Source organism: Henckelia pumila, chromosome 3, assembly GCF_033568475.1.
Source record: "Henckelia pumila isolate YLH828 chromosome 3, ASM3356847v2, whole genome shotgun sequence".
Classification (NCBI taxonomy): Eukaryota; Viridiplantae; Streptophyta; class Magnoliopsida; order Lamiales; family Gesneriaceae; genus Henckelia; species Henckelia pumila.
This window is the reverse complement of record NC_133122.1, coordinates 136,849,655-136,871,801: the sequence shown is the minus strand read 5'-3', so window position 1 is coordinate 136,871,801 and position 22,147 is coordinate 136,849,655. Positions and strand designations below refer to the sequence as shown.

Genomic DNA, 22,147 nt, shown 5'->3' with positions numbered 1-22,147 from the left:
ACAAATTCAAATCGATCTTAAATTTTAGAAATCAACACAATACCGTGCTTCAACTCAAATGATTCAATAATGCTCCAAATCCCAATCAATTCTTCGTCGATTCGAATTCTGTCATTTCCAAACTCAAAATCTCCAGTAAAATCTGTACGGATATATATAAGAACATTCAATATCAATTAATCCAATTTAAGTCCATTCAGAGACTTAGTTCCAACTCCTAAAATCCGAAAATCTCAAACCGACGGCATAACGGCTAAATATTCAACTATCCGGAAATACAAACATCAATACCTCAATCCAATAAACTTTAAACAACAATAATTCTTTCAATTCAATTCAATTCCAATAAATCCCAAAACTCATATTTTTGAATTATTCTTCCAAAAATCATAACAAATTCAACGACGGTCTTTTTCCGAGCTGACTTCGAATATACGATCTCTCCTAGTTCAAGAACAACATATCCAAATTTCATTCGATTCTAACAACATCCAAAAATTGAAGTATAACATATCGAAGAAATACTTACGATAAAATGAAGTCCTCGTCGTCGGGATCGTTAATCTACCTTCAGAATAAATTTCTACCGGACGGATCGAGCTCTGGAAGAAATCTAAAAGCTTGGAAGCTCACGTTGGTTCTTCAATGGAGGAAAGAGGCGTGTTGATGAAGATGATAATGGAGTCAAAAAGTCAAAACCAAGTATAAATATCTAAAAAACTCCATATTTGCATTTTAGTCCCTGCAATTTCCGAAAATTGCAAAATAGTCCCTGATCAAAATCAAATCGATCCTCGAATTCTTTAATCTCCGATTATCTCAAATAAACTCAATTAAGATAATTTCGGGGCGTTACAACCGTTTTTCGTCCAAATCTTCGACGATCAAATGCTGCTAACACAGGGCTCGACAAACTCCAAACGAATCTGTATGGAGGCAAAGAAGATCAACAATGATGATCAAATCACAAGCCAAAGTTCAACAACACAAAATGGTTCAAAATCTCTAAAACTCAAACCGGCGGCATAACGGCTATAAACTGAACAAACCAGAAACGTAGACAGCAGTACAATATCGATATCAACTCATATCAATGCTAAGACAACAATAACAAAGCAATACCAACACATCTCAAAACTTAGATTTTCGAAAATAGGCTTCCAAAAATCATAACAATTCCGAACGTCGCTCTAATTCAAAATTGACTGAGAATAAACGATCAAAACTCTGTCAAGAACAACATACTCGCAACTCAATCGATTCTAACAACGTCCAAAAAATAGAATGTATCTGATCGTAGAAAAACTTAAGATATAACGAAGCTCTCGCTGCAGTGATCGCTAATCTACCTTCAGAATTAAATTCCAACGGACGGATCGAGCTCAGACTGAATTTTGAAAGCTTGAGAAAGATATGGGGAGTTTCAATGGAGTCTAGGCGGCCAAGGGAGGAAGATGAGTGGAGGATAAAGTCAAACAATGTGTAGATAATATATAAAATCCATTATTTGCATTTTAGTCCCTGAAATTTCCAAAATTTGCAAAATAGACCCTGATCAAAATCAAGTCGGCTCTTGAACTCTGCAATCTCCAATTAACTCAAATAAACTCATTTAAGATAAAATCGGGGTGTTACAAAGAGGAAAGTTAGATGCCAATTATAAAGAACCGTTCAAGGTGATAGGAAAAGCCGGAGTAACAACTTATTACTTGAAAGACAGCCAAGACAAGAAAGGGAAACATCCGTGGAATGCTCAACACTTAAAAAGATACTATCCCTAACAGTTCAGTTCGGGCCTACCTTTGTGACGTAGCTCGCTGAGCTGGGCCCCAACTAGTTATTTATCTTTTTGTGTTATTTATTTTTGCGTATTCCGTTTTTAGGGTTTTTAATTTTGTTTCAAGAGTCAGTCATGCCGTATTGAGTCAGTACTTTATCAAGATTTTTGAGAGCATTCTTTTTCATTAAATAAATATTATCACTTAGAATACATTTCAATAAACCCACATCAGTGGTCTCATAAGCCTAGGTAGGTCTGGCACTCAAAGTCCACTTCAGTGACACAAAATTTCACATCAGTGGTCTCATAAGCCCTGGCAGGTCTGGCACTCAAAGTCCACTTTAGTGGAACAAAAATCCACATCAGTGGTCTCATAAGTCCAGGCAGGTCTGACACTCAAAGTCCACTTCAGTGGCACAAAATTCTACATCAGTGGTCTCATAAGCCCAAGCAGGTCTGGTACACAAAGTCCACTTTAGTGGCACAAAAATCCACATCAGTGGTCTCATAAGCCCAGGCAGGTCTGACACTCAAAGTTTACTTCAGTGGCACAAAATTCCACGTCAGTGGTCTCATAAGCCCAAGCAGGTCTGGCACTAAAAGTCCCCTTCAGTGGCACAAAATTTCACATCAGTGGTATCATAAGCCCAGGCAGGCCTGCCACTCAAAGTTCACTTTAGTGGCACAAAAATCCACATCAGTGGTCTCATAAGCCCAGGAAGGTATGACACTCAAAGTCCACATTAGTGGCATAAAATTCCACATCAGTGGTCTCATAAGCCCAAGCAGGTCTGGCACTCAAAGTCCACTTCAGTGGCACAAAAATCCACATCAGTGGTCTCATAAGCCCAGACAGGTCTGGCACTAAATGTTGTTCATATACTTACAAAATTAGTTCTTTTTCTGGGTAAGAAATTTGGCCTAATTTGCGAGCCGAAAATTCATACGATACTTGGCAAAAATTTTAGTCATATTTTTAAGTTCGGGATACTTTTAAGTAACATAGTATGCTCCAATTTGGATATACGTATAGTAGTGTTCGGGAGCAAGACTGATGTCCTTCCCATAAATAGTTGGGAGATCATGATCATGTGACCCCGGGGCTAAGTACATGTTTTCTCAAACCCCGAACTGAGAATATATTTTTAAGGACAGACAGTTTATACTTAGGAAAAATTTTAATATAGATCAGGCATCATTTTCACGATTAACAGATTTCAACAAGGTCAAATTCTTGCTCAGGTACTTTTAAATCCTATCAGGCAACAAGCCTCAATGAAAATTCAAGAAAGACAAGCCGGAAATTTTGTAGTACATGCCTTTCTAGGCCATGTAATAAAAGGAGGCAAAAAATTACATCGTGAAAACATATTGTATTAACACAAACCGGGCTCAACAAACAACCATGGACCACACAGGGCCCTTGGTATAAAAGAGGTTCGGAAAAAGAGTTTTTTATGCAAGGGTTGGAGCCATCGAGGTGCTTGGTAGTCTTGAGTTGCTTGGGATTCTCCGCCCCATCTCGCCCGGGTTCATCCTCTTCGGGCATGTCCTCTAAGGCCTTCTGACAATCAAGGAAGGAGGCTGGGTGTTCGGCTTCCGAGTAGCCATTAGCCCGAAATTGGGCGAGGCACCCCTTGATACCCTCATCGAAGAATGTAGTTGCCTTCACTGCCACTAGATCAGCCAACTCTGAGGAATTCATGAACTCTTTCTTCCCGACCTCCTTGGCAATTTCTAGTTCTTTGGTAAGGGCCCGAGCTCTGCTCTCTAGCTCGATCTTTTCCGCCTCTAGGTCTGCAATCTTTTTGTTGGAAGCCTCGAGGGCATCTTGTCCAGACTTGATCTCCACCCTCATCTCGGTCACCTCTTCATCATGTTCATCCTTCATCTTGCGGGCTTTGTGGGTAAGCTCATAAATACATTTTATGAAGGCCTCCTGGTTGGCAGCATTATCTTCCCGGGCTTTAAAAGATCGGGTGGTGATTTCTCCTCCCCAAGACAGAGCCTAAAAAATAGAGGAAGGGGTTAAGGCACGAGATAATGGAGTTTTATTAGTAAATTAATGTAGATACATACCTGCATAAATGCCAAGGCAAAGTTTTTCTCAGCCTCCAGGTCTAACACCGCTTGCAAAATTCTTAAATCTGGGCGGGAAATCAAATTTTGCATTATGCCCAAGCTTCCTCGGGGGTCGGGCTTTGTAAAAAAGGATATATCAGGGACTCCGGACTGGTTAGACATTCCTCGGGGCACATCATTAGGTAGGGATTCTAACTCCTCTACGGGGCCCTTGCCATGGGCCCGGGTTGGAAAAATAGGAGGCGGTTGCTAGAGCCCAGGAAGGCTAGTGCTACTCTGATGCTTGGCCTTGGAGGCCTTCTTCTTGGATTGCTCGGCAGGATGGGGCTCGGCATGAGTACTGGCCTTCGCATCCTCAGGTTTTTCCTTTTTTGATTCTTTAAAGCAGCTCTAAAATTAGCAGGCATGATGGCAGACCTGATCTTGTCGTCTGACAAATAAAAAATGCAATAAATAACTAAGCTTGAAGCAATTTAAATAAGGGTAAAAAGGGTACAGGGGTACTACCTACATCACCTTGGATCTCTATTCCTTTCCCACTGAAGCCGTAGCAAATCATCCTCGATCAGGTTCTCGATGTCAAAAGTTTTAACGGACATAGTGTTGAGAAAGTTGGTAAAGTCATGGGATGCTAGAGCTGGGGGGACAGGGGTTGTGAAGTTCATGTCCCAATTACCTCGTCACTCCCAGGGCTGTCTAGACTTCACAAAAAAAATACCTATTGGTCCAAACCTTGTGAGAGCTAGGCTTTCCTCGCAAGAACGGATACTCGGGTCTCATGGAAATATAAAATCGGCCCGGGGTGGTCATTTTTATTTGGAGGAATTTTAGAAAATTTCCTATGTCTAACGGAATTCCAAAAAATCAGAATAAAACACCCAGAGAAAGAACATAGCTAAAGGAGTTTGGGGAAAACTGACTAGGGCACACACAAAAATATTGACATAAGTGTAGCACACAGTCTGGGATGGGAAACCTCAAACCCATTTTTACCTGATCTATGCTAAAACTCAAAAAATCAAGGGGATCTTGGTGGGCTCGGTCCTTCTGACCTGGGATTATGAGGTCATAATCCTCGGGCATCCCCGACCTCTCTCTAATGGCAGGGCCCATATCGGGGCTCAAATGGGAGGCCAGGACCTCATACCATTGCTTACCCTTAGCAGTTAATCGGGATTAGTCCGATCTAAGATTGTGAAGCCGCCTCAATTTTTCCTCTCGAGTCTCAGATAAATCTAAATCTGCATCTGAAATATCAGAGTCGAAGGGCTCTGGGTCATTATGGGGAGAGTTGGGTGCTTCAACAAAATCTACTATATCTCTAATATATGTCTCATCAGGGGAAGACATGTTAACCCTATAGGGAGAAAGGGAGAACTTACAGATGGGAGAGCTGTGATAATGTAGATTGGGATTAGAGAAAACAAGAAGTCCGGGTCGGGAGCTCTCTTGGGATGCAGGCAGCGTAACAGTACCAAGGTAAAAGGTAAAAATGAAAATGTTTACAGTCTATTTATAGAGGGGTCAAACTAATCCAGACCGTTGATTGTCATTTTTATCTATGGTTCGGGACGGGCCAAGTTAGCTCATTCTTGTCTTGGGAGCCATACCATCAGAAACATATGGGTCGTTCACCAGAAACACATCACGTGTACCCTGATCTGCACCGTCAAAAAAAAAAACACAAGGGGTTTGGTATTCCATTTGTACTCGGTCTAAATTCATTCTTCTTTTAGACCAGCTGGGGAGGTACTATTGTTACCCCGAGAAAATATTTCTACCCGAGCCTGTTTATAATGGGTCTACGCGATATGGCCCAATATGTCAAGGTCTAGCCCCGTCCAAACTATGTTGGAATTTGTTATGACCAGGGCTGGTTTTCGTGGGCCGACTGGGCTGGGCTTGATGGGCCGTATGCACCCTTTTCTAGTTCAAGTAGGACTCAGGTGCATATGAGATAAGTTTGGCCATTTTTGATAATTCAGGAGATATGGATAAACTTAAGGGCGGTCCAATGAATGAGGAGTCCTACGTTAGGACTAGTTCTACTTCGACTAGGTAACTTGCTCTTTTTTCTATAAATATAGGTACTATTATGGTTTTATTCATTCACTCTCACTTTTACATTCACACACTCATATTCTTTTGTTTTCGCATTCGTCATACCCTCTGACTTCAAGACACTGACTTAGACATCGGAGAGGTCACGCCGAAAATACTTTCGGCGCCCCCTGACCTAGCTATTGCTTGTGCAGAATTCATTGGTACCCGACTCGACCTGCTCCATAGAGGAATTGGAGGATTCATTCTACCAGACCGAACCCGAAGAAAATTTTCGACATCATCACATGGGATTGATGTTGTGAAAAATGCTCGCAAGCGTACGAGTGTCAATTTTTAATAAAGTGATGAATCAAGTATCGTTCCCACAAGGAGTAAATTGAAAATATTCAATACTTGTAATTAAATTAGTCCTAATTTTATTTAGATAATTAAACTTTAGAGATTTGTTGAAAAAATTAAAGTAATAGTGAAGTTTATCAAGAACACGCACACGCAATTCTTAAGAGTTTATGAATCAGAGAAAAATGGTCTAGAGGTTTTGATTTCACCTGATCTCAACAATATTCATTCCTAATTAATCTATTTTCCTAAATTTCTTTCAATTAAAAACCAAGAACACATAGATGATTCTATTTCCCTCTCCCAAGTGTCAAACAGAGTGTATCAACCACATATCAATTCTAATATCCCTATTAAGAATCTACTTGTAGTGATCTGTGAAAAATGAAGTTCTTTCAAGCCTCTATTAAAGTTATAAACTCTCCCGAGATAAATAAACAATTAATAGTGTGAATTCTATTGATCCTATTCAAAATCCCCTCTGTCGAGTGCCGGGTTCTAAATAAATATAACTAATCAATTTATGGCTAGTAAATTGAAAAGACTTTCAAAACTAGAATCAAAATTAATTTAGAGAAAGTCAATTCAATAAAATCAAAAATTCATAAACATGTCTCAACCAGGCTACGTCAATCTCTAGACTAGAAAAGTTTAGTTCATACTCAAATTAAAATAAACAAAAATCATGTTGATAAGAGTAAACATCAATTCAGAAATAAATATAAAATAAAGAAGACAAAGCCGAATATTCGATGCCGTGTCCGGTCTATCGATCTTCAAGCTCTTCTGATTGATGTTCGTTGCTCCAGAATCTCGATCCAAATTCTCCAATCTCAAATGATGTGTTAAGACGGCTGATCGATGCTCATATGACTAAGAAAAATTCCTTTTATATGCCCTAAAAATCGTCCAAGATAAGCCCAAGAAAAACCCAAAAGTTTCCATAAAAACTCGGACTCTTCAATTCTGAAAATAAGGCGGCGCGAGTGCTTAGTGGACACGCGCAGGAACGCCTCTTTCTTGCACATTCATTCTTCAAAATTCACCAGACGGCGCGTGTAACGCCCCGTTTTTATCTTAAATGAGTTTATTTGATTTAATCGGAGATTACAGAGTTCAAGAGCCGACTTGATTTTGATCAGGGTCTATTTTCAAAATTTTGGAAATTTCAGGAACTAAAATGCAAATAATGGATTTTATATATTATCTACTCCTTTCTTGACTTGTCTAAGTCACCATCTTCTTCCTCCTTGCACGCCATCTCCATTAGAGGTGCCCCAAAGTTCCTTCGAGCTTCCAGATTTCAATCCCAGATCGATCCGTCCGTTGGAAATTATTTATGAAGGCAGATTAACGATCACTGCAGCGAGAGCTCCGTTATATTGTAAGTTTTTCTACGATCGGATACATTCTAGTTTTCGGATGTTGTTAGAATCATTTTAGTTTCGAGTATGTTGTTCTTGGCGGAGTTCTGATCGTTTATTATCTGTCGGTTTTGAAATAGAGCGACGTTCGGAATTGTTATGATTTTTGGAAGCATATTTTTGAAAATGAGATTTTGAGATGTGTTGGAATTGCTTTGTTATTGTTGTATTAGCATTGATATGAGTTGATATCGATATTGAACTGTTGTCTACGTTTCCGATTTGTACAGTTATAGCCGTTATGCCGTCGGTTTGAGTTTTGAGATTTTGAACCATTTGAATCGTAGAACTTTGGCTATTGAATGTTGATCGTCGTTGTTGATCTTCTTTGACTTCATACAGATTCGTTTGGAGTTTGTCGAGTCCTGTGTCGGCAGCATTTGATTGTCAAAGAGTTGAACGAAGAACGATAAAGAGATTACCTTGAGCCGTTTTTGTCGTTAGGTTGTATAGTTTCTGATATAACCTTTTTGTTGTAGCTTATCCAGAGTTGGAACTACTGCATTGAAAGGTAAAAGCAGTCATCGATAGCGGGATAGCATACTCGGGACAGTTGGTTCTCGAGTTTCCCTTAAAATCACATACTTGCATCAATACTTGTTCTAGCATGTGGAACTTGTATTTTGTTGATTGATTGAACTTTTGTTATGTGGCGTATGTTTTATGTTTTGTTATGCATTCATATTGAGCCAACTTTGATTTTAGCGGGTAGAACAACCCTTTTTGTTTAGACGTTTGGGAGCTATGTAGCGAGTGGCCTAGGTTGTAGAAGTTCACCTAGTGTCAGCATACTCCTCATAGTCGCACCAAAGTCTAGGGGATTGGGATACGTGGCACCACCTCCATTGGGAGAGTCGGTGAGTCGTTGCGTGATCTCATCCTCGGGATCCCAAAAGCAGAGCAGCACCCCCTTGTTTATCAGAATTGATATCCTGGTTTTAAAGACATGCATATCATTAGCTTTGACTTGAATATGTCGTCTTGATAGCATGTTGTTGATATATTACGTGTTATGTTGCTTTTACTGGAAATGTCATTCTCACCGATTTACCCGGCTGTTGCTTTGTTTTGTATGTGTACTTGGCAACAGGAGGGGCATGATCAAGTCAGCGAAGGCCTGGTTAGCAACAAGAGGGAGAGTTAGTCGTGGGACTCGGTTTAGAAGTCGATTTCAGTATGCCAACCTAGTTATGTTAGAACATGTTTAGTTATCGAACTTCGTCGTTATGTTATTGTTGCATGTTCTCTACTCTGGAGCAGTTGTTGAACTCCAGAAATTCATGTACTAATTGGAAGAATTGAGTTGTAATGCATGTTTATGTTTTGAAGTATTGAATGGATTTGGTTAGCCTTGTTAAATGTTCTGTTTTTATTTTCTGGGCACAAGGCGCGCTCGATCACATGAGTACGTAGGATCGAGCGCGGCCCTTCAGATTGTTGAGGCAGAGAAGTTTATTTTTTTTGGTGCGCTCGATCCCATGAGTTCACAGGATCGAGCGCACGACTTGATTTTTCCGGCAGAACTTGAGGAACTTTTGGTGCGCTCGATCGCACGAGTACATGTGATCGAGCGCAGCCCTATTTTAAATAAAAAAAAATTTCTTCTTGATTTGCTTTTAGTCTTGGATCTTGTATGCTTAATTGTTGTTTAATCCAAGATTAGTTGTTTAGAACCGAGGTCTCACACCGCGGGGTGCGAAGGATAGGCGCGGGCGCGCCTTCAGTTCGAATTTGACATTTTTCTTCTCTTGATTATTTCTTTAAACTCCCATCTTTTAGCCTTCATTCCATTTAAACGCATCAAACTTGTTTCTTTCCTACAAGCACAAAAGCAGCATCAATTCACGCAATATCTACCAATAAATCACAAAAGTCAAGTAAAATTATATACAAATTAAGTGCATAAAATGCACTTATCAAATATCCCTAAACTTGAACTTTTGTTTGTCCCGAGCAAAACTAACACAAAACTCAAAACTTATAACACATACGCATGAACAAGAGCCATCAAGAAATACTATGGATTAATGGCCTCAGCGTTGATTTCAAAAACGAAACAAATCCAATCATATCAAACTTACTAACACTTGACAAATTTTTTAACAAGAAAAATATTTCAACCTCATAAACTTATAAACTCCGCAACTCAAATTTCAAAATAATCTTCTCAAAATTCAATTCAAACATTCACAGATCATGAGGACTTTTCAAGGTAGCACATGATCAAAGTTAAGGAAATTTCATCAAAAACACACTCACAATTAGGTTAATTCAAAAAAAATAGTGTGTGCATGTTTCGATCAAGAATTCATACTCATTAAAAATGTCAATCAACAGTCCATAAGCTAGACTCTCGCAACCCCTCTCCACTAGTATATTGGGCAACTGTGACTCGGTCAGTAGGACTTAATCAGCTTATAAAGTAAGGACTGGCTCATGGCTTTAAACAAAGGAGTAAGAATTCAAAATAGGGAGTAATGTATGCTACATATCTAATTTCCACTCCTTTTCATTCACAATTCCACACTTCTTCTTCACCCCATTGATATTTCATCTTTTCCTTATTTTTCTCATCATATTTTTTTCCTTTTCTTAACTACTACCTTTTTTTTTCTCTTTTCAATTTCTTTTACATTCCTCCACCACACCATCCCATATTCACACATAAAAACGAGGAGCATATAAAATTTTAGCATTCAGATTACTCCCTTGAAGGTAAGAAATAGTGTTTAGGCTATTAATGGAAAGTAAATATAGGACCTTAAAACAATGCCAAATGAGGGTTTATCACATGTTTACATGCATGTCATTTGATTTTCAATAAGGCTCAAACAAGGTACTAGGGATAACATGCATTAATGGGGTAGCTTGAAAGGCACAAACGAATTCAGAAAAATTGCCTAAATCATTTCTAATCACAGTTATGCCCGTATTTTGCCTCGAGGGGTGTCCGAACTAGTTTAGACAAGTCTCAATCCACAATTAAATCATAAAAATTTCAATCAGTGCAGAAAGAACAATCATCAGCAGTAAACGATGATTTTCAACAAATTTCAGATTTTTTTACCTCATGTACTCATTTAATTCTTTGAAGGCTCAAAGGAAAACTAAGGATAAATTTCAACAAAAATTAGGCCCAAAGATCCAAACAATGCCTCAATCATGTCCATGTATGTATGTTTCAAAATTCAGATTCAAGTATAAATCACAGAGTGTATAGGAGTTCACTCGTTGACTTGGTTCCATTCATTCAAAAATTTTGGTCAGATAGGTAGAAAGTCATGGATTACAGTTACAAAACAAAGATTCTAACATCATTGGCCATATTTCCATTTAGTTCTTGATTTCTTGAAGCATTCACCAAAAACCAACTCACATCCACATACATTTGCCAATTCACCAATAGTCATTTCAAATATAGCCATCCAAACAACAACACAACACAATAAATCTTAAAAATCCAAAATAACTAAAAGAAACAAACAAAAACTTTAAAAAAAATTAGCAACAAATTGTTCAAATTTTTCAACCCCCCCCCCCCCCCCCCAAAAAAAAAAAAAAAACTTGGTACATTCATTGTCCTCAATGAATAAAGCAAGAAAGACTAAAGGACATGTACCTCAAACAACGACCGTCAGTGGTCGTCGTCATCACCAACATCTTCATCATGGGTAGGGTCCGACGGGCCAAACATGGGTGGCCACTGTGGATACGGAGGAAACGGGTGAGCCAAACTAGAAGCATGCGGAAACTAATGGCTCAAAGCATCGGTGAAGCCCATCATATAGTCCATAAAGATACCAGTCGTCTGCTGAAAAGTCCGGAACTCTTGACGATGCTGGAGAAACTCCTCCTCCAAAACAGCAACACGGTCAAGCTCGACAGGGGGCGCCGCAGGCCGGAGTGCAATGCCTCTTCTTGCCGTGGCTCTCTCATTAAACTCTCTCCTTTCAGCACGCTCTCTCTGCTTAGAAGTAGACACCATCCGGAATGGTGCATGGCAAACAATAGGAGCGACAGGCTTCTGCAGTTCTTCATTCGGGCTTCACTCCATCCCCGCCTCTTCACATAGATCGGTGATAAGAGCCGGCAATGCAAACCCGCCAGTAGTTTTACCAGCCACTATACCTTGAATTGTTTCTTGGCAAATTTGCCCCAAATCAATAGTTTTTCCCTCCAAGATACAATAGACTAGAACAGCTCTTTTCTTGGTAACCTCATGCTCGTGATCTGTCGGTTTGAGTCGAGCACAGACAAATTGTACCAGAGATTAGCGTCTGCAATAAACTCGGTTTTCTTCAATTTTGAGGGCAAGTGATCACGGCCCAATCGCCACTCAGCTCCTGGACTACAAATGCGGCTCAGAATCATCGCATAATCCACTTCATTGGTTTTGTACTCCATATACTTGTAATTTAACACCGGCGGAAGGTTATACATGATATTGATAGTATGAGCATCAAAGAGGACTAATTTCCCACGAACTAGCACCTTGAACTGCATATGTTTGACCTTCAAGTTCGAATAGAATTCACGGACCAACGGTACAACTGCATCCCGTGGTGGCTTAGCAAATTTTTTCCACTAACGAGCGACCACAGCCTGGCCAATAGTACTCATGAAATTATCGTACTCAAATCCCATTGACATATCAAAACCACGCTAGGGTAAAATGTTCTTTCCTAACCAGCGTTGATAATGTTCTTCAGCAGTATCGTTCCAAAACCGCTGGGGTTCTGGAGCAGGAACGGAAGTAGAAGAAGAAGCAATGGATTTCAATTTCTTCTTAGGTTCCATTCTTCAAACACTTAGGATGCACTCTTTACAACAACAACAATTGATGAAAATTGACCCAAACTATCTCCCCCAAACAAGAATGAAAGTTACACAAAACTCCAGAAACTCCGAATGCAAGTGCCACTCCGCAAGTGATGTAATCAGATAACAGTTAACCCCTTCCAATGTCACTAGACCGACATCACAAAAAATCACCACACAATTCGAATTTGAAATCTTGAAAATAGGAAACTTACTCCGGATCGTGAGAGAATTATAAACAATGCAAAAGATCCGCGCCTTTTTGTCCCACAGAAATCAATTGGCCGTAGATGAAGACGTGGAGAGAACCCCAAACCGTCGCTTGAAGAATAAGGAAGGAAGATGGCGTATAAGATGAGTGTGATAAAGGATGGCAAAATTTTTTGTAACGTAAGAGAGAATCAACGAAGAAAAATGTCACGCCCCGATCCCGGGGTCGGGTGACATTGCCGTTGCTTTCAAATAAAATTCGAAAACAACCAGGCTCTTAGTATAGAATTTAAATAAAACCAGTCTATTTCATGAATAAAATCCAAAATAAATATTATGTACAACTCAAAATTCCCAAAAATAGAATAAACTTTGCAGAAACGTCTTACAACTTAAAAATTAGAACAATAACTATAAAATCTCAAAAATATCTTCATCACTATCTCCAAGACATAAATTGTTCTCGATTTCTTTGACTTGATCTTCATTCCTATCTGGGGAGGAAAGTAAGGGGTGAGTGTTTTGGAAAACACTCAGCAAGTGGGGGATACACGTACACCAAAATACAGAATACATATATACACAAAAATGGTTCTGGACGTAACATGTCTCAGGACATGTCACAAGACGGGTCATGACATTGGTCAAAACATGATAGCAACATAATTCAAAGTAGGGAATAAGATCGCATCAGAAACAGAACAAAAAAATATAGATGGCACTGAAACTTCATTTCATTATTCATGGTTTGTTTTCTGTCCCTTATATGTTACTCCCCTAAGGGGCGAGGTTTCGGTTTTATACCCACCGAAGGGGGTCATAGGTACAATTTTATACCCATTGTACAGGGCCATAGGTACGATTTTATACCCACCGTACTACAGGGCCATAGGTACGGTTTTATACCCATCGTACAGGGCCATAGATATGGTTTTATACCCACCATACTACAGGGCCATAACATATCATATTTTCTCCACTTCAAAAAACAGTGCCGTTTCGAAGGTTCAAATCATAATAAACGAATGAAAGAATTCATGTACATATACAAAACAAAGGACTCGACACATGATGTATAATTGATTTTGAAACTGAATAATTATTGTGCAAAGCACAAACAATCCAAATAGAACAAAGCTATTCATAACAAACATGAACGAAATAGTGTACAGCCAGATTTTAACACAATACATAATGTTTTAAAAATCATATATAAGCCCACTTACCTTGATTCACACAAAAATAAGGGGATTAAATCGACTCTTCTTTGCCCGAAACCTTGTTTGAAATTGGGTAGCAATTCCTTACTCGATTCTTGGGCAGACCTTGGCTCTAAGACTAGACGGAATTCCTATCACCCCAACCCTTATTTGCTCGAATTTCTAGAGGAGTAAGTCTTGTGTTTGGTGTGCTCATGCCTTCACCTTGGTGTGGTATTTATAGGGGGAAAGAGGGTAAATGGAAGGTTTCCACTTAATTGGCCTTGATGGTCACATTCTATGGTTCTTATTAAGGGTCATTAACCTTGATTTATGGTCTTTTAATAGCCTCATAATGGCTGAAAATCACCCATAAATTGGTTAATTATGATGTTCAAATGGGGGTTACAAGATTATAACTTCTAGTAATTGAAAATTAATTATGAAATTAAAATCCATTAACATAAAATAAAACTACGAAAGAATATATGAATATATATATTTATGGAAATATATGTTTTAAAATCGATTTCATATGTATACATATATATAAGTATTCTAGTATGTTATAAATTTTCACGGGTATCACAAAAAAGCTGCGTGTAGGTGGAATACTAGGGTTATAGAGAAGTATGGAGAGAAGAATTTGGGCCAAAGTAAAGAAAAGGTAAAGAATTTAATCGGATATAGGACTTGAAGACGAGCGGGGCGGGTGCTCAGTAGGTGGGGGCACGCGCGCTTGTAGTTCGCTCTTTGGGTTAGGGATTGAATCCAGGGGCCGCGCGGGCGCTTAGTATGATAGGGCGCGCACGGTGACTCTTCGCGATTTCAGAAATTTTATGGGGCATCCTGGCGCGGGCGCGCCTTAGGCTCGCATTTTCTTCTAGAGTGGCATCAGGGAGGGCGCGGGAGCGCCGTGAGCTCGAACAAAGCTCGAAATTCCTGAAAAATATTCATCAAAAGTATCAAAATTACTTCCAAAACACACAAAAATAATATTATTGAACTGAAAACCAAAAATAAATGAAAATTAAACAAAAGTAAAGACTAAAAACTAAAAATTTTGGATTGCCTCCCAAAAAGCACTTGGTTTAGAGTCGTCAGCCCGACTTGCACCAGTCTTTAGTTGGTCTTCCCCTTTTCTTTCACCCGTCAAATATATTCCATGAACCGCCTTTTAAATTTTTCTTTCTTTTTTGTGGCCTTCTTCTTTGGTAAATTTGGAGCTATCACCTTTGGGGATTTAACCTCCATCACAGCTCTTTGTCAGCCCTCCATGTGGGGCCTCGGGTTGCTAATCTCATTTTTAGGGCAATTAGTAATTAAACATCATTAATTAAACAAAGAAGGAAATAAGACAAACAATTTTTTTTTTTTCAAATAAGGGTGCGCTCGGTCGGTTAAAAATCACCGACCGGGCGCCCCAAAATCTCCAACCTTCGGGTTGGGGAAAATGAGGTTGCGCTCGGTCTGCTATTTTCTGCAGACCGGGCGCTGCCCTGAGCAAAAACTTCCTCTGTTTTTCATCAGCTGCAATTTGATCCTTTCAATCATTTCTAATCCATCAAATTCAATTCTAAAACATGTAAAATCATATAGAACAAAGTCTAAGCATGTTAACAAGAATTTGATACATGAACTAGAAGATTAAATTCAAGCAAAAGTTACAATTTACATATATTGTTCACTCACAACTTAATACCAACTACTTCAAGTTTTTCCAACATTCATGCTAGAACTTAAACACTTCGATTCAGCTAGAAACAACCCGAGTCCACATCTAATCTTCACTCATGAGCTACCCACGTCGACTTTGGCCACCTCCTGCCCCATATGTTGTCATGCACACATACAAAACAAGACAACAGCCGGATAAACTCCGGTGAGAAATCATTCCCAGTATAATCGACATATAAAGCGTTAAATAAATCATATCAACTATATTCATAATCGACTCAACAATAGAGTAATTAATGCATATATCGATCAAGAATTGATTCATATATCGTCGTTGCCATCAAGATTCGTAAACGATCTTGATATGGATATCCATCTATCGTAGTCATTCTTGACTCGAAAATAAGGTCGCCTCAGACCTTGGCATAGAATCATTTCAATAACATATCATATCATCATCATATCGACTCAAACTCAAAGATCCACTACCTGAGATAGATCAACAACATCATACAAAATCAAAACGATAAACAAGTATGTGATTTTGGTGAGACAACTCAAGAAGTTTCATTCTATAGTTTCAAATCCCTAACTTGCGATGTCGTCTTATGCCTTCGTATTTTCTCAGTTTTGAACGCTTTAAATCTGAAACATAACATCAAAACATTCATATCAAACTTCATTCAACTCTATCATTTTAAAATCGATTCAAACTCATTAATATATCTTCAATCAAAATAACTTCAACATCGACTTCTTCTTCTTTGGTTTGAATTCAAGTTCTTGAGTCGTTAGGCTTCAAAATAGTCTGAAATTGAAGAATAAAAATACTACAACGTCAACAACATCTCAAAGAACGTCTCAGCTCAATCACTGGCTATCAAAACGGTCTCAAAACACGAATCGACAGCGTAGAGACTGAAAATCAGACATAATATCAAAATCAATATCAATCTCATATACTTCAAATCAACATGTAGCAGCAAGATAACATCATATATATCCTCATATCAGCAGCTATAATCATTAACTATAAGCTGGAATTCATGATTATATACAAATAAGATAAACTCTTCGATGCGGTTTCAAATATATCGCGCATATAAACCTCAAGAACATACATAGAGCATAAAATCTGATCTCTGCAAAATTTCAATCTTAAAACCATGCCGAAATAAATAAAAACTTACACGAGATCGAATCCCTCGTTGCAAAGATTCCATAACTCTTTTCGAAATCGAAATCGGACAATCGGATCAAAAGTTACGGCGATTTGAAAATCGAAATATCAAAGGGAAAATAAAGTCTCGGCTTCTGCTCTAGTTTGTGAATTGCATATAACTTTTACGCATTGAAGCTGACTCCTCACTTAACAAAATCAGATATGTATTATCATATTTGCAATTTAGCCCCTAGAAACTTCAAAAATTGCAATTCAGTCCTCGTCCCTTATTCAAATTCAATTTCAAACCTAAATAATTTAAGAATATTAGAATTTAAATCAAAACTCTAAATATTCCCAAATTAAATATACTCGGATTAAACTTAAATAAGTTCGGATTAAATCAAATAATCACGGGCCTTACATTTATCCCCCACTAAGACATGAGTTCGTCCTCGAATTCATAAGAAATCTAGATATGCAGTCTGTATACAAATAAGATAAGGAAGAACAGAAAACTGAATAAGAACTCACTTCAATAGAATAGATAGGGAAATCTCTGTCTCATTTCGTCTTCAGCTTCCCATGTCGCTTCTTCAACTCCGTGCCGACTCCATTGAATCTTCACCAATGGAATGATCTTCATTCGGAGTTGCTTTTATTTTATATCGAGTATCTGAATCGACTATTCAAAGTAGCTAAGAATTTTATCTAATTCAGCTTCATCAGGTTGCACGATATGAGATTCATCAAATATATACTTTCGAAGCATTGAGACATGAAATACATCGTGGATACCAGATAAAGATATAGGAAGAGCAAGTCGATAAGCAAGATTACCTATCTTCTCGAGTATCTCGTACGGCCCAATAAATCGTGGAGATAACTTTCATTGCTTTCCAAATCTGAATGTGCCCCTGAACGGTAAAATCTTCAAGAACACTCTATCTCCCTGTTCAAAAGATAACGGCCATCGTTGAACATTCGCATATCTGTCTTGTATATGCTGTGCTGTCCTTATTCTCTGATGAATTAATTTCACCTTCTCAGTCATCTGTCTGATCATATCTGGTCCCAACTCAGGTACCTCTGACACATCATCCCAATACAATGGCGATCGAAACTTCTTCCCATACAATGCTTCAAATGGAGTCATCTCTATACTCATCTGATAACTGTTGTTATATGAGAATTCCACAAGTGGTTTTGCATCGTACCATGTAGTACCAAAATCAAGTACTACAGCTCTAAGCATATCCTCAAGAGTCTGAATCGCCGCGCTCACGGCCCGGCTGGCCTGCCAGTTCGTTCAGATTGTCCGTCGGTTTGAGGATGATAAGCAGTACTCAAATGTAAACGCGTACCTAAAGCTTGTTGTAGGCTATGCCAAAAGTGCGATGTGAATCTCGGATCTCGATCAGATACAATCGACTTTGGCACACCGTGCAGTCTTACCACTTCTCGAATATAGATATCTGCCATTTGATCATGACGATAATTCATTCGGTATGGAATAAAACACGCAGATTTTGTCAACCTGTCAATGATCACCCAAATAACATCGCATCCTCGGGATGATCGTGGCAATTTCGTCACAAAATTCATGGAAATGTGGTCTCATTTGCATTCAGGAATAGATAGACTCTGTAATAAGCCACCTGGTTTCTTTCTCTCAGCCTTCACCTATTGGCAATTCAGAAATTTTGATACAAATTCAGTCACATCAGACTTCATTTGTTTCCACCAGTACTGATTCTTCAAATCATTGTGCATTTTTCTGCCTCCAAGGTGAATACTGAATCGACTACAATGGGCTTCTTTCAAGATATTCTGTCTCAAATATGAAAGATCATGAACAACAATTCGGTTATTCACATACAAGATATCATCATAACAAACCTTGTATTCAGACTGATGTCCTGATCTGATCATTTCAATCGACTTCTGAACATTCAAATCAGATTTCTATGCTTCTTTAATTTGAATCAACAGTTCTGGCTCAGCACTGATAGCACAAACTTTCATCGGCCTTCTATCTGTCTCAAATATTAATCCAGAAATACAACAATCTTCAATCAAATTAGATATACCTATAGTAGACAAGGACAATGCACATACCTTTCTACTTAGGGCATCTGCTGCTACATTCGACTTTCCTGGATAATATTTTATTTCACAATCGAAATCTTTCAATAAATCAAGCCATCTTCTTTGTCTCATGTTCAATTCAGATTGTGAAAACAGATACTTCAAACTCTTGTGATCAGAAAATATTTCAAACTTCTCACCATATAGATAATGTCGCCAGATCTTTAATGCAAAGACGATAGCTGACAATTCAAGATCATGAATTGGATATCTGACTTCATGTGGTTTCAGTTGTCGAGAAGCATAAGCAACAACATGTCCTTTATGCATCAAAACACAATCCAAACCTTGATGAGAAGCATCACAATACACAACAAAATCACCAGTACCTGAAGGGATTGTCAACACCGGTGTTGTAGTCAATCATTTCTTTAGTTCAAGGAAACTAGATTCACACGCTTCAGACCAAATAAATGGTGCATTCTTCTGTGTAAGATGTGTAATAGGCTTTTCAATAGACGAAAAATCTCTGATAAATCGACGATAATAACCTGCCAAACCCATGAAACTTCAAATTTTTGGCACAGATGTCGGTCTCTGCCAACTGATCACAGCTTCAAATTTGCTTGGATCAACTGAAATACCATCACCTGAAATAATATGCCCAAGGAAAACCACTTTTTGCAACAAAAATTCACATTTGGATAGTTTGACATATAATTTCTCGTCTCGAAAAGTTTTTAACACCGTTCTCAAATTATCAGCATGATCACACAAATTCTTAGAGTATATCAAAATATCATCGATAAATATAATCACGAAATCATCTAGATATTTTTGAAATACTCTATTCATCAGACCCATAAATACTGCTGGGGCATTGGTCAATCCAAAAGAAATGACAATAAATTCATAATGACCATACCTCGTTCGAAAAGCAGTCTTAGGGATATCTTCATCTTTTACCCTCAGTTGATGATAGCCAGATCTTAAATCAATCTTCGAATATACTGACGAACTCTGCAATTGATCAAATAAATCATCTATACGAGGTAAAGGATATCGATTCTTTACTGTTGCTTTATTCAATTGTCGGTAGTCAATACATAATTTCATCGATCCGTCTTTCTTTCTAACAAATAAAACGGAGCACCCCAAGGAGAGACACTTGGTCTAATGTATCCCTTGGCTAAAAGATCTTCAAGCTGCTCTTTCAACTCTTTCAATTCAATTGGTGCCATACGGTAAGGTGCTTTCGATATTGGTTGCATACCTGGCATCAATTCAATACTGAAGTCTACCTCTCGAAATGGAGGCAATCCTGGAATCTCGTCAGGAAAGACATCAGCAAAGTCACTAACCACTGGCAAATCGGTCAATTGCGGGCTAGTTTTCATCATATCTACTGCATAAATCAGAAATCCTTCTGCTCCTTTCTGCAATAAATCAGTCATAGCAAGAACAGATATCAAAGGAATTCTGGCTCGTGATCCTTTACAATAAAATTTCCACTCATCAGTCATCTCCGGTCTGAACCTCACAATATTCTTAAAGCAATCAACTGTAGCTTTGTACTTGGTTAGCATATCGATACCGATAATACAATCAAAATCAGATAAACCAAGAACAATACAGTCCAGCTCAATCTCATTACCTTCATACTGAAGTACACAGTTTCTGACAGACTTCACAGATACTATACATTTTCCCAACGGTGAAGATATAGATATTATAGCAATTAATGGTTCAACAGGTAATGAATGAAATGCAACAAATTGCTCACATACGTAGGATAACCATAAATAGAGCAGTTACCTGCAATCACATCATCTGGTGCAGCTTGTGCTTGTTCCTCAGTCAATGCAAACACTCTAGCATGTTGCCTCTGTTGGTGGCTCCTAGCTTGACTTCCTCCAGTACGGCTTTGTGATGATGGCTGAGGTTGGAATGAATGCACTAAGGATGCTTGCCTTTCTGGCTGTATCACTGTTCGAGATCCACTTGCACCCTGAGTATTTCCTAAACCTCGCTATGGACATACTCTCGCAAAATGACCCGGTTGTTGGCAAATATGACAACTGCCAAATACTCATTTGCACTTTTCATTGGTATTACGTCCCCCACATTTGGAACAATAGACGTCAGAAATACCGGATTTCTGTCTACCTCTCATCTTTCTGGATCGACTCGAACTAGAAAAGCTACTACCTGGACGTTTAAACTGTTTGATTTTTCCCTTAAAGAAAGTTTTCTTACCACTACCACTACCTCCAGCATCAAATCGAGACGGTGGTGGAATCTGTGGCTGCTCTTGCGGTTGTTTCATCGACTGTGGCACAAACTATTCTCCTCGTTGCCTCAGTATTCATGCTTCAGCTCCCTTTACACGATTCAGAGCGTCGGCAAAGTTATTCGATCTTCCCGCATTTACAAGAGTGAACACATCTGGATTCAAGCCATTTATGAATTGATCGGCTTGAGCTTCATCACTCCCAGCGATATATGGAGCAAACTTCAGTAGGCTAGTGAACTTTGCAACATATTCTTCAATATTCATATGCCCTTGTTGAAAACTTGCAAACTCCGCTCCCTTGTCCTTTCGATAAAAAACAGGAAAGAATCGTTGATAGAAAGCAGTTTTAAATACAGACCATGTGATAACTGTACCTCCGTTTTCAAACGCTTTTTTCGTCGCTACCCACCAATTCTTTGCAAGGCCATGTAATTGATGGATCACCAGTCTAACACGACGATCATCTGTATAGTCGAGGGATTCAAATAACTGCTCGATATCCTCCAGCCAAATTTTGCAATCAACAGAGTTCTCAGTTCCTTGTAAAGTCGGTGATTTGAAGGAATGAAATCGTTTCAGCAGTTTTTCCATCGGATTTGCATCACCACTCATTGTATCCACATAAGTACTACCCTTTCCTAGTTCAGGTGCTGTCACTGGTACCTGTGGCACTGTCTGTGCAACATTCGTATGTTCTGGCTGATTCACTGCCAAATTATGTCTAGTAGTCGGTGCTGGTCGGGGAGGCATATCTGATAATCAAACAGATTAGTGTACAATTCATCATCATATCATAACACAATTATGTTTCAGGCCCTCCTCTGATTAGCTTACAAGAAAGTGCTAATTCTCAAAAGATCGAGTTCTGATTCATACTCATTCAATACATATTGCTACTCAATTCAGATATTCAGATAGTATGTAATTCAGAAAGCTGTACGGCATATTCTTCCCATTTAATCACATAATCATGTGATCATAAAAGTTGTAAACAGTAAAGAATGTACCATA

At 38.7% G+C, this 22,147-nt stretch overlaps 1 protein-coding gene across 1 annotated transcript; it reads right to left on the bottom strand.

Annotated features, from left to right (window-relative positions):
- Window positions 1-21,208: 21,208 nt before the first annotated feature.
- On the bottom strand, window positions 21,209-21,886 carry LOC140889572 (uncharacterized). Its single transcript, XM_073297287.1, has one exon. The coding sequence runs from the start codon at window positions 21,884-21,886 to the stop codon at window positions 21,209-21,211; it is 678 nt and encodes a 225-aa protein (XP_073153388.1).
- Window positions 21,887-22,147: the final 261 nt, after the last annotated feature.

What these genes read in the sequence shown, in the direction of transcription:
- LOC140889572 (XM_073297287.1), bottom strand. Translation starts at nt 21,886, where the DNA reads ATGCCTCCCCGACCAGCACCGACTACTAGACATAATTTGGCAGTGAAT.